Raw genomic sequence first — 27561 nt, 5'->3', positions numbered from 1 at the left:
TCACCCGTGAATATTTACCCTGGCAGTTTGCTATTGATTGCCGCTGACGGACGGCCTTATATGGGCAGGCACTAAATTACAAACGCCAGCGGCAGCCTGTCTATGAACTTAATTTAAAGTGTAGGTTTACATCGTGCTTTGTTTCCGAAGTAGCAGAACTCATGAATATGGTTGTATATGTCACTCGCTCGCTTCTTATTGTTTCGCTGCCTTCTCAATTATATAATGCATGTTTTCTTCAGCGCTTTTTTGAGGTCTTCCTGGTTTTCTATGTACTGCGTGATTACGGGAGGCGTGATGATGTCACACTAAACTCCCCCCACGGCGTTGAAGCTCATCTCCAATACAGTAAATGGAGAAAACTGCTTCCAGTTATGACCATTACGCGTAGATTTTCGATATAAAACCTGCCCAACTTTTGTAAGGAAGCTGTAAGGAATGAACCTGCCAAATTTCAGCCTTCCACCCACACGGGAAGTTGGAGAATTAGTGATGAGTGAGTGAGTGAGTGCTTTGCCTTTTATTAGTATATATGTATATGTATATATATATGTATATATTTGTATATATATGTATATGTATATATTTGTATATATATGTATATGTATATATATGTATATATGTATATATATGTATATATGTATATATGTATATGTATATATATATGTATATATATATATGTATATGTGTATATATATATGTATATACAGTCATGTGAAAACATTAGGACACCCTTTGAAAGCATGTGGTTTTTTGTAACATTTTTAATAAATGGTTATTTCATCTCCGCTTCAACAATACAGAGAGATTAAAGTAATCCAACTAAACAAAGAAAACTGAAGAAAAGTCTTTTCAAGATCTTCTGTAAATGTCATTCTACAAAATGCCTATTCTAACTGAGGAAAAGATAGGACACCCTCACATGTATTCCCTCTTAAATTGGCTCAGATCTCACACAGGTATATCACACCAGGTGCACATAATTAGTAGATCGTTACTCTGCATGTTGAATGAGGCTTGCCCTATTTAAACCTCAGACATTTAGTTTGGTGTGCTCCTGACTGTTGAAGTGAGAGTGAGCACCATGGTGAGAACAAAAGAGCTGTCAGAGGACTTCAGAAAAAAGATTGTAGCAGCCTATGAGTCTGGGAAGGGATTTAAAAAGATCTCAAAAGATTTTGAAATCAGCCATTCCACTATCCGGAAGATAGTCTACAAGTGGAGGGCTTTCAAAACAACTGCCAACATGCCCAGGACTGGTCGCCCCAGCAAGTTCACCCCAAGAGCAGACCGCAAGATGCTATAAGAGGTCTCCAAAAACCCTAAAGTGTCATCTCGAGAACTACAGCAGGCTCTGGCTACTGTTGATGTAGAAGTACATGCCTCTACAATCAGAAAGAGACTGTACAAGTTTAACTTGCATGGGAGGTGTGCAAGGAGGAAACCTTTGCTTTCCAAGAGAAACATCGAGGCCAGACTGACATTTGCCAGAGATAAAGTTGACAAAGACCAGGACTTCTGGAATAATGTTCTTTGGACAGATGAGTCCAAAATTGAATTATTTGGACACAACAGCAGAGGACATGTTTGGCGTAAACCAAACACAGCATTCCAAGAAAAGAACCTCATACCAACTGTGAAGCATGGAGGTGGAAGTGTCATGGTTTGGGGCTGCTTTGCTGCAGCAGGACCTGGTCAGCTCACCATCATAGAATCCACGATGAATTCTACTGTGTATCAGAAGGTGCTTGAAGAACATGTGAGACCATCAGTTAGAAAATTAAAGCTGAAGCGGAACTGGACCATGCAACATGACAATGACCCAAAACATACTAGTAAATCAACCAAAGATTGGCTGAAAAAGAAGAAATGGAGAGTCCTGGAATGGCCAAGTCAAAGTCCAGATTTGAATCCCATTGAGATGCTGTGGGTGACTTGAAAAGGGCTGTATGCGTGCAAGAAACCCCTCAAACATCTCACAGCTGAAAAAGTTCTGCATTGAGGAGTGGGGTAAAATTTCCTCAGACCGATGTCGAAGACTGGTAGATGGCTACAAGAACCGTCTCACTGCAGTTATTTCAGCCAAAGGAGGTAACACTCACTATTAGGGGCAAGGGTGTCCTATCTTTTTCCTCAGTTAGAATAGGCATTTTGTAGAATGACATTTACAGAAGATCTTGAAAAGACTTTTCCTCAGTTTTCTTTGTTTAGTTGGATTACTTTAATCTCTCTGTATTGTTGAAACGGAGATGAAATAACCATTTATTAAAAATGTTACAAAACCACATGCTTTCAAAGGTGTCCTAATGTTTTCACATGACTGTATATATGTGTGTGTATATATATATATATATATATATATATATATGTGTGTGTGTGTATATATGTATGTATGTATGTATATGTATATATATATGTGTGTGTGTGTGTGTATATAATTGTGTATCTAACATTGTTCTCATGTTAAAATTAGGTTGTACAAGGCTAATGGTTATCTTGTGACTTATAGCTGTATTAACCCAATAACAGTCAAGCAAGTGTGATTTTTATTAAATTGTAGTTTAAATCGATCCGTTGGACTAACTAGTATCTCAACAAAAAAGCTTCTACAGAATATACAGAATTACCGAGTTAAAATATGACTGAAGTGTGCATAAATAAATGGTAAAATTATACTGTAAACAGTTTCTTAATTTCCTTTGATGCCATAATTTGTTTTTGAATACAATTGAACTAATTCTGTTGTAATTTTCTTTCAGATTTGTTCAACATCCCAAAAATTTTGGCCTTATTGCATCATATCTAGAAAGAAAGGTAAGTTGTACACTTTGCAAATAAAACAATATTTTTTTTTTGCCAGATCTGAATTGTCAATAATATTTGACTCATATTGTCTCAAAACATTGAAGCAACATAAAGGAAAAGGAGAAGACCATGATAAAAATAGGAAGATTTTTACAGAGGTGTTCCAGCTTGGGAGAAAAGCGGCCACAATCCTAAATGCTCCTGAGTGGTTTGGAACCCACAGTTACTCATTCAGGGCTTCGTGGTATAGTGCTAAACAAATAATATACTGTATATCACACACTCATCAACAAAAACACTACTTCCTATTTAGGTCAAAAGCTGAAATTTGGCAGGTTGGTATATCTAGGTCAATGGGTATCAGGGGTAAATCCTCCCTCTACATTTAATAAAACTAAATGGGTATCAAGCTCTGCAATACACCAACACATGAGCAATGACTTGGGATGTTGAGTTTTGTGATGTAGCATTTACATTACCAAAGGGTGAAAGGTGAGATAACAGCTTTGGAGCTCTTCAAAAATGCTGCATGGGAGGAGAAAGATGTGAGTGGTGTAGTAATACTTCACAGCAGTTCTAAAGTGCTGAAAATTGTGCACAGCCATAGCTTAAAGGGAGCATAGCTGATTAGTTTAGGAGTTCAGTGTGGTTTCAATATCCCATGGTGGCGGTTTTCATGAAGTGGCACATAGTGTGTCACAACACAAAAACTTCAGAAATCAATCGAATTCCAAGCCAGAGTGCAGCAGTACAACATGTGCGACAAACACTGGTTACAATTAGATAACTTAAAGCCACATGTGATCAAATTTGCTTCTTGGAAGTGTACTGTGTGTCTGCCTGCACGGTTGCCAACCAAGATCTGTCTCGTGTGGTGGGTGTGGTAACGCGCTGTACCAGTGCATGCTCCCCAACCTGACCTGAAGTGTTTTGACAGAAGTTTAGAATTTTACATTATAGTACAATATGTTAGATTTTTTTTTTTTCTTGCTTGTAGGCTTCACAATTCACCTCACAGCAGAGCAGTTTATGTCAATCCAGACTATAATATTCATGCCCCATAGTTCAATTATGATTAGTATTTTAATCCTATTGGAATTATATCTTGTTTACATTAACAGTAAGTGTCTTTAAAATGCTCTCCTTATAATAGTTTTGTTGATCTTAGTTCAGTTTTTTGTGTAAATCCTGTAGGCGACTTTGAAATAGTTTACTAATATTTGCACTGTTTGATCTCAGTAATACTTTGATGTTTTTTATGGTTTTTGTGTTATTCTACTTCAGTTTTAAGTAAATAAATAAGACCAATACTCCTTAACTGTTGTTTCCATTAATCTCATTAGTAAGCTAAAATTAATATCTTATTTACAAGAACAAGCTAGATCCAGGTAGGGATCTGTCAGTCTGAAAAGACTATGGAGTTGAGCACTGTGTTAAGCTTCTAATGCAGCGTTTGTTATGACTTAGCAGGACTATGTCAGAATGGCACAATCATTTTCAAACACCACTAAGTTAGGGCAGCATATTACAACGTTTTCACACATTTTTTTAATCTATCATGAAACAAACAGAAATTTACTGTCTTTTTAGTAAGATACTCAAGATGCTTTTTACCAGAAAGCAGTAAAGAAGCAGTTGGTCTGGTTACATGGCATATTATAATAAAAGCTCTGACTTGATTGAAACCAGCCCATTATATTTCTTGAGTTTTATGAAGAAATATTGATATTGTTTCCTTTACCAGCATTTAAAAAGACAGGCTTGTGAAGACAAATATTTACCAATTCTGGTTTTAGATGCTTATTAGTGAACTGCAGTTTGAGCACCTGAGGTTTGAACACAGTATTGCAATGTTGCAGTATAAATTCATGAATAGTTACATTCATATTCTCTTTGCTTAGTCATTTTATTATTTGACAGAAAAAATACAGAAAGATGCAGATGGGAACAGCTTTTATTTGAATGTGTAAATGAACACATTTATTTCAGTGTTTCAGAGAGTGCATACCTCAATTATGAGGAAGGGTTGACTGTACAGCAACAAGTATTTGGAGTAATGATGTATGCTGTGTTGTGGGATTAACAGAAAACTGAGAATATATTTTTAAAAACTCTGGTTTCCCTATTTTCCCCATATTGGCTAACTATCTCTCTCATCCCTTCACCACCAAATAGCTAATGTATGGTGAGCATACTAGTGCATGGTGGATGCTACATATTGGTGGTCCAAGTGGTTCCCCACTGTCTGTGCACTTTGAGTAGATTAGAAAAAGTGCTATAAATGGAATTTGATTATCATTGTTATATCCACTCATGATTGCTCATACTAAGCACACTTCTGTTTTTGCGCATTCTGACTCTCATTAGGAAAAGTCTTAATTGCTGCTTTTCTTCTTTATCACTGATTAACCCTACACAGAAGTGCATTTCTTCAATGAAATACAGTCTAATAGTTTTTCTCTTCTAAATTATTTTTTTATCACTTGAGATTTATATGAAGATATCAGTACCATTTTTTGTTAATCTATACTAATAAAAGGCAAAGCCCTCACTGACTGACTGACTCACTCACTCACTGACTCATCACTAATTTTCCAACTTCCCGTGTAGGTAGAAGGCTGAAATTTGGCAGGCTTATTCCTTACAGCTTACTTACAAAAGTTATTTCGAAATTCTACGCATAACGGTCGACAACGTCCACCATGTTGAACTTTCTTATTTATGGCCCCATCTTCACGAAATTTGGTAGGCGGCTTCCCTGCGCTAACCGAAACCGATGTATGTACTTATTTTGATGGTATGACGCCACTGTCGGCCGCCATATTGAACTTTCCAACTTCACTGATTCTCCAACTTCCCGTGTAGGTAGAAGGCTGAAATTTGGAAGGCTCATTCCTTACGGCTTACTTATAAAAGTTAAGCAGGTTTCATTTCGAAATTCTACGCATAACGGTCAACAACGTCCGCCATGTTGAACTTTCTTATTCATGGCCCCATCTTCACGAAATTTGGTAGGCGGCTTCCCTGCGCTAACCGAAACCAATGAACGTACTTATTTCGGTGGTATGATGCCACTGTCTGCCGCCATATTGAACTTTCCAACGTCACTAATTCTTCAAATTCCTGTGTAGGTAGATGACTGAAATTTGGTACTTATTTCGGTGGTATGATGCCACTGTCGGCCACCATGTTGAACTTTTCAACAGTCTTTGTTACTTATGGGCCCATCTTCAAGAAATTTGAATCCTACTTACGTACATATATATGTCCATAGCCTGCAGCTCAGTCACCGTGTGAGGCGGAATTGGGTCCCCCATCCCAACGCCTCCCACGTTGTTGGCTGCCTGCCTATATAAGGCCGTCCGTCGCTCCAGTCTCTTCATTCCCTTCCTTGCTTCGCCACGGGATTCACGTCTCCCTGCTGATAACTACAGCCTTTATATTTAATCCACGGCTTCTTCGCTGTTTATTGTTCATTTATTACGATTATAGTTATTGTGTAGGTATTTTAGACTTACTTTACATTGTTCAGGTACCCATTTCCTTTATCATTCCAACCGTACCCGCATTAACATGTCTATCGAGGTGATCACCATCGATCAAAGAACTGTCACTTACTGAGTGGTTTCCATGCCCGGAGATGGCACCTATCTTTTCCATTCTCTGTGTTACATATTGCACGACCATATCAGGCTCATTCTAGAAATCTGGAGAAACATTGTGTCTTATGTATTGAATGACTGGGACATGTTCAAGGTGTGGACTGATGACGGTACAGGAGATAATTATACTACACAGGAGCACTATAAGAGTGAAATGCTTAAGCCCTTCACCTATGGTTCTGCATGTGAGTTGATGGCTGCCGCTGAATTGTTTGGTTGTTGTTTTCAAGTGTACCGAAATGGCCAAATATTTTACACCTTTGGACAACCGCCAATGCCTCTTAAACATCAAGATTCACAGGTGACGATTTCAGTAGTGGACACTTTGATGTTTATGAATGTTTAAATTCTCAAAAGCTGGAGATGAAGTTATCGATGAAACTGGTTGTATACTTACAACGCTTGACAGATGCCGAATGTTACTTCAACACAAGTCCTACAAATACTGTCATAATTGAAAGAAACCATGAAACTCAAACCGATTATGACAGCAGCAATCGAAGCTGTGAGATTTGAAACAAGATTACTGTTCACATGGCCAACTGTACGTTGCATGCTTAAGAGTAAGCTCAGTGCACAGCTTGGTCATATTACAACCGGAGGGCCGAACTCACAATATGGTATGGAAAGAGATCCTTAACAAATAAGTATTGGTATATTTTCCCTCAATTTAAAAAGATTTAATTGTCTTCTTAATAAAACTTTCAAGGCAGTACTTCGCAGCTGCGAAGCGCGAGTATTTTTTATATATATATATATGACAGCAACACTCATAACAGTGTTTCCTTTAATTTTTCATTACTTCTTTAACACACTACTTCTCCGCTGCGAAGCGCAGGTATTTTGCTAGTATTCTATAAAAGGAGTTGCAGAAATCTCAAATGAAATGGGTCATTGATTGTAGTTTTTGTTTATTTAAATTACTGATATATCCTTTGTTGTTTTTTATATTTTAGAATGTTGCAGACTGTGTTTTATATTACTATTTAACAAAGAAAAATGAAAATTATAAAACACTAGTAAGGCGTAATTATGGACGACGCAGAGGAAGGAATCAGGTCAGTAAATTTTTATAATTTAATGCTGTTGTTTTTTCACAATAAATGTGCAATTTTACCAGTTTGTTTTTGGTATTTTTTTGTTTGAATTTCATAATTCTTTGAAGCAAATTAGCAATAAAGAGAATGCTAGAATGTGTGCACTTTCAAGTATACATTCTTTATGGAAAATTTGTTCCTTACAAAACATGCTAAATCATTTACTATATGTAGGGATTAGTTATCATTAAATCTGCAAATAGGTGTTTGTTTTGATGGTTGTTGAAAACCATACCTATAAAATTCTCTTGAACCTTTGGTGAAAACATGCCTGAAACATCTGGATTGAAGTAAATTTGTGGTTTGAAGTTTTACTTGAGGCAAATGGTGATCATTTTCCCCAGTTGCATCAACCTATGGGGGAATTTAATAGGCTTTGGTAGGGATTTCATGTAAGATTTGAAAAGTATGATATGATTATCTTAGAATGCATGGTTTAAAATATCTTACCACTAGGTGTCCTCACTCGCCAACCCTCCCTGGCCTGCGCTACACGGCAACCACTTCGCATCTCTGCCACTCGCGTATGTGGATTTCACTTTCATGAAACAACAAATCTTTTAATTCTCGCAGATACACCTCTTCATTGAGAAGAAACACTACTTTTCCCTGTTGGCAACACGATTTAGACAATGTACAAGTCTCCGACTTAAAGTTGAAAGCCAAACAATATATTCAATCCCTTTTCGCTGTTCCATTATTTCACAGAGTAATAATTTCTGTTTGTTAGCGCTAATGAGATCTTTACTATCATATTTTTGAGACTTTCGAATTTTAGTACTTACACTTGCAGACCAGGTTAGAGATAATGAATCGCACCAACATTTCTTAATTGTTTATGACGTTCTACATTTTCATCTACTCTTTGTCTTTTATTTCCAGCCTTGGGCGTGGTTATATCTCTTCGCACAAAGTCTCATCTCGCGGGACATGAAAGAATCTCTCTGTAAAAGTCACCTCTCGTCCCAGGATTTTTTTTTATTATAATAGAGAGATGTACACTAAACTAAATCTCAACAAAATTTTGTTTAGTAGCTGAAAATAATGCATAAAATCAATGCTAATAATGAAATTGTAGCATCATATTATTGCTACAAGAATTGCTAAAAATACCAAGATTATTCTTGATATTTCCATCTACACAAACTAGATTCATTTGTAGCAGTACACTATGTAGTTTGTAAGATTATCATGTTTTTGGCATTCATTGTTGGTAGATTTATTTTTGCATCAGTATATGGAGAAGATAATTGTTAGTTAATAATACTTACTGAAGGGTTGTATTTATTGACAAGTCAAATAATTCAAATTTCAAATGTTTCAACATCCACACCCATCATTGTTCTTACATTTGTCCCAATTTTGTGGATAACATTCTGAAATCAAATTTGTTGGTTGAAAATGAATCAGTTATTTCAGAACTCATGTAACAATGTCTTTTTTCTGTTTTCAGCCTGCCACACATAAGTGGTCAGATTTTGTTGCCGTTATTACTTGTATATTAACCTAAAATTAGCCATTGAATCATACTGACCAGACCTACAGTAATTACTTTTAATTGGAGACTATCGTACCATTCAAATATGTGTCGCAGCAGCATTCTTAGTTGTTCCCCTAATGGAATTTCTTTTGGCTTCAAAAACCTAATTAATGACACAAATTTGCTATTGATAGATTTATTTTCAGTAATGAAGTATACAGTGTTAACAGTTTCTGCTTACTGTGTCTCTCAGCAGTTATACTCTTCCATGAATACATTAAATGTTGTATTTGAGACATATGCTTTGTTCTTCTGAACTGAACCACATGAATGTCTCAATAATGAGAATACCTTGAAACACTAAATGTATTCTATTTTGGAATGACATGTGGTGCGTTGTAGGTAATCTCCATTATGAACAGAAACTAGATAAAAAATTGATAAATTCATAGGACAAAGCATTCTTTCTTTTATTGGGGTTATGTATGGTGCTCTATTGTAAGGCTGCTACATTTCCTATCATTTCTAGCTCTCATTCAGTTGTGCACGACTATGCAGTTGAACGGAACACAGTAGACTTGTCACATTATCACACTCAAAGCAACCAGGAATAACATTTTTATTACTGAACTAAATCCAAAATGGAATAAAATTGCCAATAAGGAGTGCCCTTTTTGACTTAAAGGAGAAGTAGAATTTTCCTGCATTATTAAACTACTGTATGTGGGATTTTAATGAAAAGATGCAACAACAGCAAACCATTGCTGAAATCCAAGCAATGAAATTTTCCATGCTTCTCAAGTACAGTACATGTACATGAAAGAACATTGAGGAGAGAAACAGTCCGCTGTCTTTCTGGCAGCCTTGGAGACCACTTTTCTGACCCCCTCATCATCTCCTACATGATTAAGAAGCAAAATGTGACTCTCTCATTAGCAGCTTACAGGATTTTTTAAAGCATGCCTGTCGAATTTGGTAGTTGTGTTGTTTTTTTTTTTGAGGGTTTGATGCAGTGGGTCTCATTACAGGTTAGAATTTCTGCTTTCATTTCAACATTCATATATTACAGGTGACTGCACAGGACTGTTCAGGTTGTAGTGGCACAGAACACCAATACAGAAAAGAAAACATGGTAAAGTAAAGATTAATAAAGACTGCAGATTCTTGAAGTGTATAATAATTCTAAGGATATCTGTTTTATTTAGGGTAGACTAAATTATAGTTACAAGAAGATAAAATTTAAAAATTGGGTTTTTTGGAGTTTTAAAAAATTCTCTACAGTGTTAGCTTGGTATATCTTTGTTGGTAAAGTATCCCAGATTTTTATTGCATAATAGCAGTCTCACCAGTTGTAATGAGCTGAATGTTATTAGATCTAAGGTTACTTTTTGGAATGTAGGGTGTAGGCACTCCAAAATATTGGAAGGAGCAATATGTTTTTAATGCTTTATATTCCATTAGTAATGTTTTAATGTCCATTCTAAAAGACACTGGTAACCAATGTAATGACACTGAATATGGTGAGATGTGCTCAGAGTTTGTTTTTTTAGCTAGAATTTTTGCTGCTGCATTCTGAACTAACTGCAATTGATTGCTGAATTTCTTAGACTAGTTAGGAATGCATTGCGGTAGTCTAATCAACTGAAACAAAAAATTGGCCTAAAGAATTGGAAGCCATATCTAAAAGGTGTTATGTATATTATATGAACAAGAGGTTGTGTTTAATAGTATGAAATACTGCAGTCATCTAGTTACAGTTAAATAGTAATAAAACTAACATAACTAGCACTTAGTAGGTCATATTATCAGTAGCACTTGTTTAATGCTGGGCTGCAGAATCTAACCAACATCATTCAGAAGGGTAATTTTTAGAAGCACAAAAAAACAAATATCCCTGAAATTGTCTTGTCTTGTGAAAATAGTATTTTTAAAAATAATTGAAAGGGAAATTAAATGTAGATCTTATTCCTATCCAAAATGTCTGGGACCCAGAAGTATTTTGAATTTCAGCAGTTTTTAGATTTTGGAATACTTGCATATACTGTACATAATTGTGTATCTTGGGAACACACATGAACAAATGGGAAAATGGGATTCAAACCAGCTAAATGACCTCCCAAACATCTATCACCAAGTCGTTATGATCTGTGTTGATGTGACTAACATATTAAACTTCAAATGATGACTGTGATGTATAGACCCTCTTTTAGTTCCCTTTTAAGAGGGCTAGTACTCTGTATTTGCACTGAAGAACTTTTTTTTTTTGTTTTTTTTATATCAGCTACTTGTTGTCACTTCTCAGGGGACTGGCTGATAGGTCTGAATATCTCAGCCAAGCTTTCCTCCATCATGCTGGTGTGATGTGAGTCATTAACCAATCAACTAGGGCATTATATTCAGTATTCATATGGTGTGGGTGTACATACGTAAAACGTAACATTTCACCAGAATAAAAGGGCACATGTGTAAGCTGCCTTTGTTACTTATCCTATTGACACAGTGCGACATATGCCAGTACAACTACAGAGATGAAAGGCCACAGAAGGCTTCAATTTGCTATAGGTAAATTTCAGGGTTCACATGCAGTTAAGTAGTGTAATTTAATGTTTGTATGCAGATACTTTCTATAGTCTTTGATGATTATAATAATTATGCTCACTTGAAAAATGGATGCTAAAAAGGGGTTTGGAGAACTGCATGAAAAATAACTTGTACATTACATATATGCATTTTAACCCTTAAACACCCTGGACGCCAAATATTTTTTGCTGCACTTTTTAAGTAAACATCATAATTCACAAAGAAAATATGAAATTTTAATGGAACATATTTTTTTTCATGCAAAGAGCATCACAATTACTGCAACACTGATCATCATACACACACCCAATGAACTGTTTAAAAAAAAACCTACTGCAACAATCCATTATTATATGTACAAGTTGCAACTGACAACATTGATGAAATTCAGTAAATCACAGAGCCATCTGCGCTCGAACTGCTGTATGCAACCACACAAAGGTAAGCGCTTATTCTTGCAGGCTAGTCTAGTGCAGCAGCTGAATCCCAGAGACAGTGAGGCGGCAGTTGTCAGAAGCTGGCTGCTCAACAAATGTACGACACTGACAGATTAGCTCCGGTGTTCTGGCAAATTGCTCTGTGAAGCGACTATAGCCGGTTGCAGCGTTCAATGAATGTACATCACCGAATATACTCGGCTCCAACATGCTGGCAAATTGCACTGGGAAACAACTTTAGCCAGTAGCAGATTTCAATGAATGTATGTCGCAGAATATACTCGACTCCGGCATTCTGGCAAATTGCATTGGGAACTGGCTATAGCCGGTTCCGGATGTTTAAGGGTTAAAGTTACTCTATAGTGACATCTTGCACACATGTAAAAATTCAGTGAACAAGGTCACTGGAAACCTCACTATAAAAAAAAACGCTTTTCTAAATTTCATTGATCAACACTACTAAAGAAATAGTCTGTGCCTTTGAGTCTGTTATAACTGGTAAGGCTGAAGAAGAGCACAATAGGAAGAGATATTTAATACCCTGAATGTGAGCAAAATACAACTCCAGTAGCACTTCTTAGCATATCATGGTGAAAATGAGCCAGAGACTAAGGGTGCTATAGACTAACATGTCAAAGATTGGGTAGCATTAGTCAAAGGATAGCCTCTGAATTTGCTGTCATCCTGTTTTCTTCCACTGTTTCTAGTGAGTCAAAGGTGAGTCCAGCTGACCTACCTGATCAGTTTATTCAAGGTATTCTCTGAGCTTGTGTTACTTTCCAGCAGGCCTCTATAGACTGGTAGTATATCTTGAGAATCTTGCTAAACCCACCTGAGGCTGTACCATTCCTGACAGGAATGTTCTCTGGTTACTTGTGTACAGCATCTCTGTATATTCTACCCAATCCTGTCTACTATTCATAAAGACCTCTCCCACCCCAGATATTTATAAAACATCAAGACTTTCACCTACTACAACTGTTAAAGAATGGCACCCATTACAAAGTACACCTATCTATATTTTATGACTATAAAGAGGCGATGAAGTCAGAAAAACTGTGCAGATGGTATAATTTGGGGTTACACTTAAAAATGGTTAAGTATATGGTGAGGAGGAAACAAGGAAATGCAGTTTCTTAGGTTGCCCTTGTGTTACCCACCTCCATCTTCAGCACACACAGTCTTGTAGAATATAGGCTTCTTATGCAGATAGTGATATGTTTATAAATGTTGTGAGAAAATACAGCATTTGAAAAAACAAAATTAAAAATTAATATTTGATAACCTGTAAATTTAAAATGAATGTTTAAGTAGATGATATTTTTTTGAGTATTACTGCCATAACACAGGATCTGGTTCTGTAGTCATAAGATATATTTTTGGCTTTTTTATGTTAATTTTGCTCAGTAAAACCGACAAATTAACTACACAATATTACTATGTAATGATTTCATAATTCAGCCAACTTTAAATGTACAAAACAGAGACATTCTGGTGTTGGGGAATTTTAATGGTTGTGTCAGCTTTAACTTTTTTTGGCACCTTTTTTCATTTAGTTTACTCTTTCCCCTTATCTATTCAGCTGACTGCACAGTCCAATGTTCTGACAAGGTTGAGACTTGTACTGCTACGAATAGCAGTCAATAAGGCATACAGCTGAGATTACCTTGAGTGACCCCAACTAGATTAGAGTGTGCATGTGAGATGGGTGATTCTTCAGACAGCCTAAGCGGCAGGATGACACAGTTTCTTGGAATATGTATGGAGCTAGGTCAGAAAGCTTCTCTGAGGAGCTCTGCAATGCTGCCTTTCTATCCTCTATAGCCTTATGTGAGGTTAACACCTAATAGCATATGAGAGGGGTTAGCAGGGAATTTCGAAAGAGAAGAAGGGCTTTTTGACCCACCAACTGATGAATGTGCAGGTATGTCATTATATGGAAAATATCCGCTGCTGCATGTTTAACCACATTATTACATTTGATAAAAGTACTGCACTGTTGAATAAGTGAAAGCCTGTTAATAAGGCTTATGTTTAGAACAGTGAATAATGATACTTGCTTATTGCTTATGAAGAGACATTTAGTAACCAAAACAAGGAAAGCTTTAAGTTGACATATTGGCCCACTGAATTATTTCTATCATCACAATTTTGGTGTCTATACTTTGGTACTGTTTTACTTTAGTCTTGTTTTCAGTTATTATACTATTGTATTAAAAAAAGGCATTCTGAAATATAAAAAAGTCATTCTGAAACAAAAGCGGCAACTGTTTTTTCTTTCTTATTTTTGTTCAGCTTTATATAGCTAATCTTCATATTTTCTCTTTGAGCTGTTTTATCTATTTCTTTTTGTAATAGATTAGCTAATTATTGTGGTGCTCTGGATAATAGTCTTCTTTTAACCTGATATCTGATAAAATAATAATTGTCTCAGAAATTTTTGTTTTATACTTTAAACATGTTACTACTTTTTTGTTGCTTTGTAATTCAAGTAAACTACTGTATTGCTTTTTACACTGTCAGAAAAATTAGTTTTAAACTTGAATTCAAATACCTTTCTACAACATTATTTGTCAAAACACATTCTCTTCTGCATTTGTTGTTGTTTACATCTTCTGTGTGAGCACCTAAAAGAAGGTAGGCTGTCTCACTTGGTATTAGGTAATAAAAGAGTGCTCATTCCCTCCATGTAAGACCTTGCACTTGTAAGTCTTGGAAGTATTTGGGTACAGGATCTTCTTAATTTCTCCAGTTGAATATGTCTTCTCACTCATTTTTTATTTTGATTGATTTGGTTGTGTCAGTGAGATTCAGAATCTGTATGGTTTATGATCCAGCCATTTGATAATCCACTATGCTTGGCATTCTTTACTGTATTTTTATGTGAAGCAAGTAAATTCACTATATGAATCTTAAGAATCTTTTATATGTAAAAATACATTTTGGTTATGCTTGGCATTTTTTACTGTCTTTTTATGTGAAGCAAGTAAATTCACTATATGAATCTTAAGAATCTTTTATATGTAAAAATACACTTTGGAATCTCAATTCTACAATTTGGCAGGCTGCATATGCACAGACTATTTTTAACTGCTCCATCTCTTCTAATCGAAAGGTACATGTGAACTTTCAAATATAACACATTTAACTTTGGTCTGTTGCACATTGTTTTGACTTGTTATGTTGCAGGGAATGAAGTAAGATATGAACAATATTGGGTTCATATTGTATGCAATTTTCCACGGGTGATTTTGCATTCCCATAAAACTAATAAATATTCTCACCGTATAGAACACTTTTGTAATGAGCAATATTAAAATGGTATGTTAAACAGTGCTTAGCATTGAATACAGTGCAGAATTGATCACTGCTTTGCATGTATCAAGACACATATCTAATATCAACAAGGCGATGCAAACTTTTTTCTAGTATTTTTATAGAGCAGTCCTCTATTTAAAATATATTTCAGAACACTGATTTACAGTGTTGCACTATTGGTTTGTTTATAACTGATGAATGCTGTTGCTACTAAGATACATTTATTAGGTGGCAATATTAATATTGAATTTTTATTTTTATGTTTTTAAAAGCTGTTAATGATATTTTTTATAATAGTTTTGTTAAATAAAGTTGACTTAGTTTTTGTCAACTGTGGCTATTGTTTTTTCTAATTATTAGCAACAAATTACACGGCCATCACAAGAAGAGAAGGTGGAAGAAAAGATAGAAGAAGATAAATCTGAGAAAGCTGAGAAAAAGGACGAGGAAGATAAAAAGGAAGAGGAGGAGAAAGATGATAAAGAAGAATCAAAGTAAGTTTAATTTTGTACTTGGTGAGTTGGCAATAATGAATATATAATAGTTGTAATTAGTAATGCTGCTGATCAAGATCGGACAATTTTCACTGTGGATGACTCAGGTCTATGATCTGTAAATTTGCTCATCTCAAATTATATTTTCAGAATTTGCTTTCCTGAGCTTTACAGTAATTTAGGAGAGGTGCTTATTTTATGTTGTCCTTTAATTTGGACCCTCCTTGTTGATGGAAATGAGCTTATTTTTATTATAGCAGCTCACATTTTTGCTTTACAAACGTTAGGCAGTGTTAGGGAATTTTAAGTTTAAAAGTAACTTAGTTAAATTAATCATTACTTATGAATAAAGTAGCTAAATATGTTATGGTAACCTATTATAAAATCTAATGCATTACAAACAGTGTGTAATTTTTGTTCTTTTATGTGAAAAACTGCTCATTTCACTAGCTGGTATTTGTTATTAAATATTAAGCCCATATATGATCCTTCATTGAAAACTGACCAGAAACATAGACAAATTTGATTAGTTTTCTTATATTTTTTAAATACATTAATTCCTTCATTTGCACTTTTTCCTTCCCTACCCCAGGCACCCATAATTCACAGTATGAGCACTGGCTACTCCAACTCCCAAGCACACTATTTGAAAATATCTATAGCAAAAAACTGGTTTAAAACTAAACTTACACTTCATAAGTTTCTGTTACTGGATAGCTTACAATTTACCCTTTTGTGCCTGGGTGTGCTACTGAGTTCTGCAAAGGACCTGCATACTGTTCACGATGTTTGCTTTATGCTTTACATCTTGCCTGAAGAAGGGGACTGAGTTGCCTTGAAAGCTTGCATATTGTAATCTTTTTAGTTAGCCAATAAAAGTGTACTTTTGCTTGACTTCTCGCTGCCTAATAACCAGTACTTCTGTGAAAAGTTACTGGCTCCCAGTGACTTAAACTAGACATATTAAATTTACCTCAATTCTTTCCCTTGGTTTTCATGCTATACATGTGCTTATCCTCTTTCTCGGCTATCACCAGGGGGCCAGAGCATGTGTGTGAATCACGAAAAGCAAAAAAAAAAAATTTTGAATGAGTGGGAATAAGCTTCCGTAATAAAAAGTAATGTATTTGTGTTTTAAAGCAACTCAAGGATTTTTATTTCAATACAACCAGTATTGAATTAGGTTACTCATTTTTCAAAAGTAATCTGATTCCATAGCATGATTTTTAATTTGAATCGATTTTTCCTTGGAGCGCACGTCTAATACAGTTGCTCCATTCTTGCTGCTACATAGTCAGCGCACCTGTCTGCAGTGAACTGCAGTGCTTGACTAATTCCAAGATAGTTTGTGAGTTTTATCAGTGACTCCGTTGATGAATTGGAATGTGCATGTACTGCTAGTTGAGGGATAGTTTGCAAATACCAATATATGAACGGGAATTTAGTTTAAGTGGTTTGAGGGAAACTATGGATTTCTGGATTAATAATCAAGATTACTAGATGATCTGCACACTATAATCCAGTAGTTAAATTCTGGTTTTAATGCTGTTTTTATGGAATAATCTAGTTTTTACCTTTGCCTGGGGAGTTTAAGGGTAGGGGAGGTTATTTGCATATTCTTCTTTCCATACACTTTCAAAATATGCAGATAGAAATGTGACTATTTAATATTGTGAATCAACATTAACAATTAAAATTTTTGGGACCAAAAAAAAAAAAAAACGTGTTTTGAGATTCAACCAATCTATACTAATAAAAGGCAAAGCACTGACTCACTCACTCATCACTAATTCTCCAACTTCCCGTGTAGGTGGAAGGCTGAAATTTGGCAGACTCATTCCTTACAGCTTACTTACAAAAGTTGGGCAGGTTTAATTTCGAAATTGTATGCGTAATGGTCATAACTGGAACCTATTTTTCTCCATATACTGTAATGGAGTTGAGCTCGATGGCCGTGGGGGGCGGAGTTTCGTGTGACATTATCACGCCTCCCACGTAATCACGTGAACTGACTGTCAACGCAGTACATAGAAAACAAGGAAGAGCTCCAAAAAGCGCTGAAGAAAACATGCATTATACAATTGAGAAGGCAGCGAAACAATAAGAAGCGAGCGAATGACATATACAAGCATATTCATGAGTGCAGCTACTTCGGAAACAAAGCACGGTGTAAACCTAAAGTTTAAATTAAGTTCATAGACAGGCTGCCGCTGCCATTTGTCATGCCCACGGCTAATGCGGGATACAAGTTTAATAAGAGGACGCAGGATATAAACAAGAGTTTTGATCACTTTGTAACTAAGTTAAAATTGCTGGTGATTGGCTGTGCTTATGCAAATTCCGAGAGACTGTGTTTGTGAGGGGATTGACAGTTAAGGCGGGTGGGGGAGTCACGTCATCATCTCCCCTCCCATTCACCTCATTTCGCTCTGCTCTGAGCTCCGCAGCTAACGCAGTCTTGCGGAAGCAACTTTGTGACGCTGCCATCAAATACACACTCTGAATCCTCCAGGCACTACTTACAAAAGGTTACATTGACAATCATGTTACGTTATTTTTAAAATGTTTCCTTTTCTTAGCACAAGCACAGCTGAGAAGCTTCGATGCATGTGCTCTATAACGCGTTAAAAAATAACGCATTTAATCACACTTTGCATTCCAAGCAAAGGGCAACTTCTATCAATGCATGATTTCCTGGTACACCAATTACATTGATGCACACATCAGAGCTACAAAAATGTAAGAGTCGGAAGAAAGCGCGTTGCTAGGACTGATTGGAGAAAATTTTTAAAATGTTTTATCAGAACTCAAAGAGGACATATTTGGTAAGTTTTAGGCCTTTATTTTCAGGTGCTGCTCCATGATCCATTGCCTCAATTGTAAAGCGCCAATGCACGCAAGATATTTTGTAAGACTAATAGAAAACCCTGGAATTGCGAACACAATTTTGTGAGCCCCCTTTGTAAAATAATAACTTTCACTTGAAAAATAACAAACGTCTCCTTAAAGTAGGCTGAAAAATGAATAAAGATTTACTTTCCATTTGCAAAAGTTTATATTTGTTTAAATCTGACTTAATTTGCCCCATACCTGCCCATATGTGAATTTTCCCATTTACCTCTGTAATGATTTGGCTAGGTAGGGAGTATTGGCTAATCAACATGTTTTAGTGTAACTGAAAATTGCGTTTGTACATTTACGTAAATTAAAGTGAGCATTGTCGCTAACCATGACCCCTTGTGTATCCTACTGTTCACATCATAAAAATTCCTTACACCAAAACACTTTACAGATATGAATATTTTATTTATTCTTTATTCAATAGGGTATCATTAGTTCTTTTACATGAGCACAAGTAGGTTACTCAATTTGGGTGCACCTCTAAGAGAGAAAATGGCAGGCTTGGCTAAAACATGGATATATTTCAGGATTGTGTTTGCATTTCATCCTCAATGTGAAATTAAAAAAGTGGTATGCAGTTTCATAGTTCATTGACTTTACAGTCTAGAGTCATACCAAGAACTGCATCAGTATTGTTTTATTACTGTAATAGGCATTGCTACAAAAAACACTTTGGGTGTAGTTAGTGAATAATTCCATGAAATTACATTGTCATTTTAATATTCTTATCAGACATTGCAGCTAGTGAAAAGTTTATTCAGCTATCAGAAAACAGAAGTGGTAAAACAAATTGCTGAACTTCTTCTTATATGGATGTTGAGAAAATATGTAAATTGTTTATTACACCACAAAATAGGGACATCTCTAAAGACAAAGAGAAGGCAGATGCTCCTGCCGAAGAGGAGGAAGGAAAAGAGCAGGCAACTCCACGGGGTCGCAAAACTGCTAACAGTCAAGGCCGTCGCAAAGGAAGGATCACCCGCTCAATGGCTAATGAGGCTGCAGCTGTGGCTGCTGAAGAGCCTCCTCCACCACCACCACCTCCTCCAGAGCCAGGTAAGCATCATATAGAGAAAACAATTTTGCTGGGCTTCTCAACAGGTTTTTGTGTATAATTTACCTTAAACATACACCTTTATCATTAAATAAAAAGATCTAATAATCCTGTCATGTAGGTATTTACTGCTATTAATAGAGTTGAAATAACCTCAAAATGCAGTTTTAAAGATACTCTTCTCAGAGTTAGATTTTTTTTTTTTTAATAAACTGACTTTATAACTATAGATGTCCTTACATTATCCCAAGGATTTTTTTACCATATTTAATCCCTTATGATCTGCCATGCTTTTTATTTATTTTTAAAACAGTCAGGTATGATAAACTTTAATTTCATAATGTTTTGACTGATTGCAGTGCCTGTAAAAAGTTTTCACACACTTGAGGTTTTCAAATATTATTCTTATTAATTATTATACAACTTTGAATCACAGTGGAGTAAGTTGGGCTTTTTTGACATTGGTTAACAGAAAAAATCAAGTTTAAGCAGATCTCAGAAGTACTCTAAATTAAGATTTGAATCAAAAACTAGTTGATCGTGTTAGTATACATCACCTCCAATTCAGTACTTAGTCTAGCAGCTATAACAGCCTTGACTCTGTCTGCACAGACTTTAACATATCTGGACACTGCTATTATTCCCCTTCATTGCAGAAATGCAGTGTTTTTGTCTTTTTGAAGTCCTGCCACACATTTCACATTATTGTTTTTAAGCAACTTCTGTTTGGCTTTGGCTTTGTTATGGCCTTGGTGGAAAACAAATTTTGTCACAAGGTTCAGGTTTCTTGCAGAATGCTTTAAGTTTTCCTCCAGGATTCATTTGTATTTTGCTGCATTCATTTTACCCACTACCCTTACAAGCCTGTTATCCAAAGCATCAGCACTTTCATTGAAGGCTTTACCGTCCTTCCTTTCATACACATTTCCTTTACATATGTGTTCAATAATGATAATAGTAAACTGGCAGGAATGAGAAAAAGCACAAAATGGAAATATTTATGAGAACAGCCTGGGCATCAGGGTGAGGGGGTGCCATGTCTCCCATTACATGAGCTTGTCTTCCGCCCTTCAGTTACACTGGCATGCATTACATTGGAGGCAAATGCAATGGAGAATACTGATAATGTACACCTTCAGAAGTGGAATAAATCAACTGTATACTGAAGCATTCCATTGCCAAACATAAAAATACAAAGTAGAACATTTCAGATAAATGATGCCTTTTGTTAATTATAAACAATGCAACTTAACTATTATAAGTGTTGTTACTTTTTTATTTACTCACACCAAACGTTGCATATCTACATGGGAAATTAATATGGGTAATATGTTTATAATAATTCTGATTAAAGTACACTTAAAATATATTAACAAACAAACATATTGGCCTTTAGGAAATGTCAAAAAGCTTGTGCGCTGTCATTTAGGACAGAATGCATTGTTGACGTCACGCACTCTCTACTGACACGATATCGCGAATAAAAAGAAACCGCTCAGTCCATGCAAACTCATAGCCTCCCTCATTTTTGACTAATGATTATGATTAATTGTCAATATCATATAAATAAAGTCATTTTAAGTTAATGACAAGTCTACTATAGTCACACCAATAAAATCTCTGTTTAAAAATGTTTGCATATACAGAATATTAAACAGAATCTCAATGAAGCGGGACTCGTGAGTAGTAACGAATAATATGTGACACTGAGAAATTTATAATTCATAATAAGGGAAATAAGTAAAAACTACTGCTTCCTAAAATGGATACTGTAAACGTGGACGTTTCAATAAATGATTTAGGAGGCTTCTGTGTGCATTTCAGTATTGATTTAAGAACCAAGTAAGCCACCTGTTGTACTAAACGGTAGCTCAAACTGCACTTAACAGTAATCTAACAAACTAAATATAAGTAAATGAAATGAAGAGGCCGCAGTGATAAAAGTGAAGGTTCATGCTGTCCTGTTGCATGTTTGGAAGGCGCTGATCGGCTGAAACTGTTTATAGCAAATTGTCCAAAGATGGAAGTGCCGTATAGCGATCAGAAACAGTAAGACCCATTTAAGCATGCTAGACAGTAGTTTGTTTTTCTACAATACAAATTCAGTACGACACTAGGGTTTCCAAACACTCAAATATGAAGCTTATTATCTTTTACAGTATGTTGTTGTATTCTCCTAATGAAGACGAAAAATTAAATTCATAGATGTATGTGGCTTTCCTGGAGAACCATCTGGAGGTTGGCTGGACGTGAATCATAGAACTATATCCCCTCCTACACGCCCTCTCAAACTGCCGACCAGCTAGGTATATCCTGTGAATAGCCCAGTCAGTATTTGCACAACAATCACTACATGAGTTGCCGCGACAAAGTTGGGTGAAAAAATCAAATAGTGAAACAAGACACGACGGTGCTTTTTCCGTAAAGCAGTTTTTAACTAACAAAAACATTTCTGTCCTCGATCATCCTCCCATTCGCCTGATTTAGCTCCCTGTGATTTTTACTTGTTCCCGCAAATCAAAAGTGACTTGAAGGGAACATATTTTTGTTCAATGGATGAAGTGAAGACAGAAATGGCAAGCCTGTTGCAGAGCCTCAAGGACGAAGCACTGTTTCAATCAATGGAAGATACATATGGAACGGTGTAGGAGGGGGAGTATATAGAAGGTGACAATGTTTAGAATGCTGTAATTCATCAGAATTGCCAGGCGAAATTAATGTTTGTGGATGATCAATACATTTTAAATGATTGTGCCCGATAATACTTGGTGACAAGAAACAAAACTATAAATTATACATCATACAAATGCCAATTTGTAATTCTTCAATAAATGAATGCATAATTCTGCAAAGAGCTTTAGTAAAATGTGTGACAACACCTCTCTCACTATAATACTCACTTCTCATAAATATCCCTTCTTTGCCTTGTGCAACATTTTCATGCAACACTCATTTTTCTTCAGAACCATACATCATATAGTATACATCTATATATAATTTTTTTTCATCTTCATTATGAGAATACAATGATACTCGCATGTCAGTACCACCAATTTAACAGTTTAAAATATAATATATATATATATATATACACACACACACACATTTATATACATCCACTCTGCTAAAAACAGTAGTGGTGCAGCAGTAGCTTTGCTGCCCCATAATAAGGCATGTGTGGGTTCAGGTCCCACGTCTGTCCATTGTGAATTGTTACCCCATCGAGTCAGTTGTTCTTTTTTTCATTTAACATAAAATTCCACCATGGACAGATAGCGAGCTATCAAAATGGGGTTGGATCGACATTGGCGGCCAAGGGGCACACATCCCTAGTAACAATATATCAAATGTAAATGTGCATCTTGTTTCTTGTCTATAACAAAACATATAATTTGAGCAAAGATTTCAACTGTTATTATGGTTGTTGATTGCGGGTTTGATGGTATAAATTTTTAAATATTAAATTAATCAGGTGGAATGTGCTCTTACTTTGACCTTTTGGAGTTGGGAAGGTTGGGCTACACAGTAAATGTGTTGGTGACTGGGATTGCACCTCTGAAACTGGAAGATTGGTTAGGAATAATACAGACAGGACAATTATCATATTATCGCCGTTCAGAAACAGTTTCACCCCAAGATCTATAAACCCAATCAATCAGTCCATCAAGTGCTCCTTGTAGAACTGTTTGTACTTATAAGTACAATTACCTCACTGTAAACTTGCGATAGTTATAATATTGCACAACCTTTATAAAGCACGTATTTACATATGATGACGATATAATTTTTAAGATGAAATGCAGCAAAATATGTTTATTACATTACACAGATAAAATGTTAACATCATTTATATATTTTTAATAATTAAACATGTGAGGACACAGTGTCGCAGCACTAGCAAGGATCTGGCGTCCCGTTCATGGATTGTTCCTGCCTCGCGCTGTATTCTTGCTGGGGCTGGCGCGACATTGGAAGGATAGATGGATAGAATAATTAAACATGTAGTACAAAGGTATTTCAATGTTCCTTAAAAGTTTTGAAGAGTCAGAGTTCTAAGCTTGCAGATGGCTTCACATCTATTACTGAGCTGATTGTGTGGCAATTGGGTACTTGGAGAAAGAAAAGGAAGGACAGGTTAGTACGTTTGAAAGACACAGTACTGCTGCAATAAATTATTTAATTGAAGGTCACACACGGCGCAGCAAGCATCTTGCATGAGGCAGGAACAATCTCTGGATGGAACACCAGTTCATCACTATCACTGCGCCACAGTGTTCCCATGTTTAATACATGCTTTAATTGATATGATATGAATACTGAAATGATATCAAGTATACATCTCAGTATTTAAATTATTCAGAGAATTGTAATATCACGAACATAATGGATTCTGTGTCCTGTCAGAGGAAAAGAAAGCCCATTCAAGAAGCACTTAGTTATTCACACACACAGAACACATAGAAGAACACATACAAAACAAAGCTTTTAACATGCTACTTTAATTACGGTGGAATTTGAGAAACTAGTAAAGTTAAATGATTTTAAGATGAAGTTTATGATGTTCTACTTTAATGACAAAATAAACTACACGATTAAAGTTGACATTTGGAGCTTTTTTCCCCACTGTGTCCCTATTTTCATTTTCTGATCTCTGTATCCTAACAAGCTTTCATATGACACTCAGACGGTGGGCTAGGACTCGTCTTTTCACGACATCTTCGATATCTGACAACTTCTTTTTTATTTCGGGCACTGTGCGACTTTGTGAACTTGAGCTTTCAAATTTCTCTGACACTCTTTGTCACTTGATCAACTTCCTTTTGTTATTTATACCACTCACTGTTTAACTCAACAAGTAGTACATTTTTCCTTGCCTTTTCACAGAACGCTGAGCTTAAGAGTTTATTTATATTGATTTGCATATTCAAAGTGGCGTAATTCTGGGAGGAGTTGGGGAGTGGCTGCAGGCGCGTACACATGCATTACCTTTCACGCTGACCGGGATTTATGTAGCGGAAGATCGTGGAATTTGGCGTACGCACAGATTTATGCATCTGGATTTTTTTGTGCGTATGAACATTTCCGCTTTTGTCCGTATGCCATGTTTTAGTGTGAATTCTACGCATGGCGTTCTGCATGAGGCCCCAGATGTGTTTATCCCGCTGCTTTTTGTTGCCTCAACATTCAAGAGGATCTTTAATTCCGACCTCAGTAAAAATTGAGGGGTTCTCTTTTTACCACAAAGGTGTCTACAGTGGCCGCTGTTTCTGTTTGAAAGACAGTTGTAATTAGTTGTGCTTTTATTCACATTATACTTTACATATACATTACAGTAGATTGCAACTGCGGTGTGTGGATCACTTAATACATGCAATGCTCACCTTGTAGTGTCCTGTGTTTCTGTGTGACAATGTGGGCCGATGACTGATCTGCGGCATGTCTTTCAGCCTCTCTAATGTACTCCAGATTCACACCTTTTAAAGGTTTGGTGCAACAGAGCAAATTCAACCTGATCTGCCACAGTGGGTTTATAATCACCCTATTCAGTGACAGGATTCATGGACGTCAAATGGCAATGAATAGAACATGGATTAATGTAAATACTTGAGCTGCCTTCCGCAATTAGTCATCGCATTTTGATGACAATTCTAAGTGGGGATGAACAGATCTCCTATGCGATCGTTACACAGTATCTCTCAGAATTATTTAGTTCAAATTGGTTATAATGATTTCACTCCTGGTCATTTTTTTAAATTAATTTTGATGACTCCTTAATTCAGATCAAACTCAAGTTTAAACTACTCGCAGAATTTGAAAAGCAACCAACTTAGTCAGTTGAGCCACATTCAACTGTGGTGGCATCTTTTCTTCGTAGCAAACTCGTTACTTTTGTGCTCCACAAAATATTGTAAAGTATTAATAAATGAAATCTCAATACTAGATTGAATAATAACATCTGTTGATTAAAGGATTTAATCTTTTCTTTCTCAAATGTGCTCACCTATATTATGGCAAAGTACAGGGTTAAACCTTTATTTTCTGTCTGCTCTGTTTTAATTAAGTCAGAACAAAGAAAACATTTAAGGATATTTTTAAAAAAAAAAAAAAAAGTACAACTTTAGGGCCATGGATCCCCAAACATCGGGTTATTAAATGTGATCTCAAGCAAAGATGAGGATTAATAATTAAAAATACTAATAACAGGAGCAATAATAATGATAGTTTAAAAGAGCCGTGGCTCCAGAGTGAGGCGTCTTATTTTGTTTAACTCTTGCTATCATATAGAACATTGTGCCTGTCGGCGTTAGTTATATGTATACAATTTTTTAGACATCAGACACTGGAAGCTGCTGACAAACCCTTCTGTTCGTTGCCAGTCTGTAGTGGTGAAAAACTAAATGCAATACAGTTTTAACAGACGTCATTGAACTTGATCATGAGTTTGTGTAACATTAATGCAAATGTCCAGGAGGTGTCAAAAGCTTCAATACGATTTCCAACACAAACGATTTAAATGTTTCTATGCTTTCTGAGGCTTCACTCCGCCCATCACTATTGGAGTGTTCTTTTGTCTTTATTATGTAGAATAGGACACAAACTGGGCCTTCTAGATGGAGGTTATTGAATTTCATGCACTTCTTCATTGCTGCAATCATTAGCAGCATCAAAACAATTCTCTAAGCACCAAAATGTTGAAGGTGATACAACCCTCTTTCTAAGTTTGTCCTAATGATTTTGACCTGTAATACTGTTGGAAAAGTATGCTTTTACATGATTTAGGTGTGTCGTACTAAATGGGGTAAATACTTGCACAGTTCCTTTGTGCTAGAGATTTATAAGTGGTTTAGACTACTTTGCCGAGATCTGTTTTCACTTTGATATTGGTATTTTTCTGTTGATCAAAGCAACATATTAAATCCACTGTGATTCCATGTTGTATAACAATTAAATGTGAAAACTTTCAAAAGGGTAAGTACTTTTTATGGGCACTGTGAACCTCAACTGTGACAGTCAAAGAGGGATACTTTGACTCTATAGTAATACACTATAATATGCAGTGTTTAAATATAGTTAATGTAAATTTCTTCAAATTTAAATTGTAATTTTCCTCCGAGTTATTTTACTTAAGGACATAGGTGTATGTGTAGATTTTTTGTTTTCCCTTATCCTTTTGATTGCAGATTCCAAACATGACTGATTTGGCCTTTCAGTTTGTTAATCTGCTTTGATTTTGGACCATGGAAGCAGAATGCTTTTCTTTTCTTGCTACTGTATATCACTCTTCTTGCTGTGTTATTTTTCAGTGCTGCAAGAAATTAAAAGCAACACGTTTCAAGCGCCCAAAACTGAGCAACTACAGAAGTGTGGCCGGGATCAGGTCAGGGGTTCCACAGTAGCCATGGAAGCACAGGCGCACAGAGGTACAGCAGAATTTGAGCAAAAACTCCGAGAACGATAGTAGCACAGGCTAGGCTCATTAGAAATAATATCCTATGAAGAGATTCTATTTAATAATCTTTATTTACCAGATATTACCTCAAGATAAGTAGGTATTAAAGTTAATTTTTTCGACTAAATAATGAACATTTGTTTCTATGTAGTTTTAAGTGAACTGGTTTGAAATAGCAACATTAACTTTGAGCATAATTTTTTTCAAATGTTCCAGACAAACTAAAAATCTAACTCCCTAGCTTTAGTTTATTAACTAAAATAAAAAAGTTAATTCTGCCTTA

At 35.9% G+C, this 27561-nt stretch overlaps 1 protein-coding gene across 8 annotated transcripts in view; it reads left to right on the top strand.

The window, feature by feature from the left end:
* The window catches only part of ncor1 (nuclear receptor corepressor 1), a 201191-nt gene that overhangs the window by 72982 nt on the left and 100648 nt on the right, over positions 1 to 27561 (top strand). For 4 of the 8 annotated variants that reach the window (XM_039757063.1, XM_039757058.1, XM_039757059.1 and 1 more), the window contains exons 13-18: positions 2760 to 2814; positions 7424 to 7525; positions 10114 to 10176; positions 15740 to 15873; positions 19631 to 19830; positions 27133 to 27249. In XM_039757063.1, the coding sequence (XP_039612997.1) occupies positions 2760 to 2814; positions 7424 to 7525; positions 10114 to 10176; positions 15740 to 15873; positions 19631 to 19830; positions 27133 to 27249 (671 nt within the window). The remainder of the gene's footprint in view (positions 1 to 2759; positions 2815 to 7423; positions 7526 to 10113; positions 10177 to 15739; positions 15874 to 19630; positions 19831 to 27132; positions 27250 to 27561) is intronic. The other 4 variants (XM_039757064.1, XM_039757062.1, XM_039757060.1 and 1 more) reach the window with 3 other exon arrangements.

Source organism: Polypterus senegalus, chromosome 6, assembly GCF_016835505.1.
Source record: "Polypterus senegalus isolate Bchr_013 chromosome 6, ASM1683550v1, whole genome shotgun sequence".
In the NCBI taxonomy this organism is placed as follows: Eukaryota; Metazoa; Chordata; class Cladistia; order Polypteriformes; family Polypteridae; genus Polypterus; species Polypterus senegalus.
This window is presented reverse-complemented; position numbering and strand designations above follow the sequence as displayed.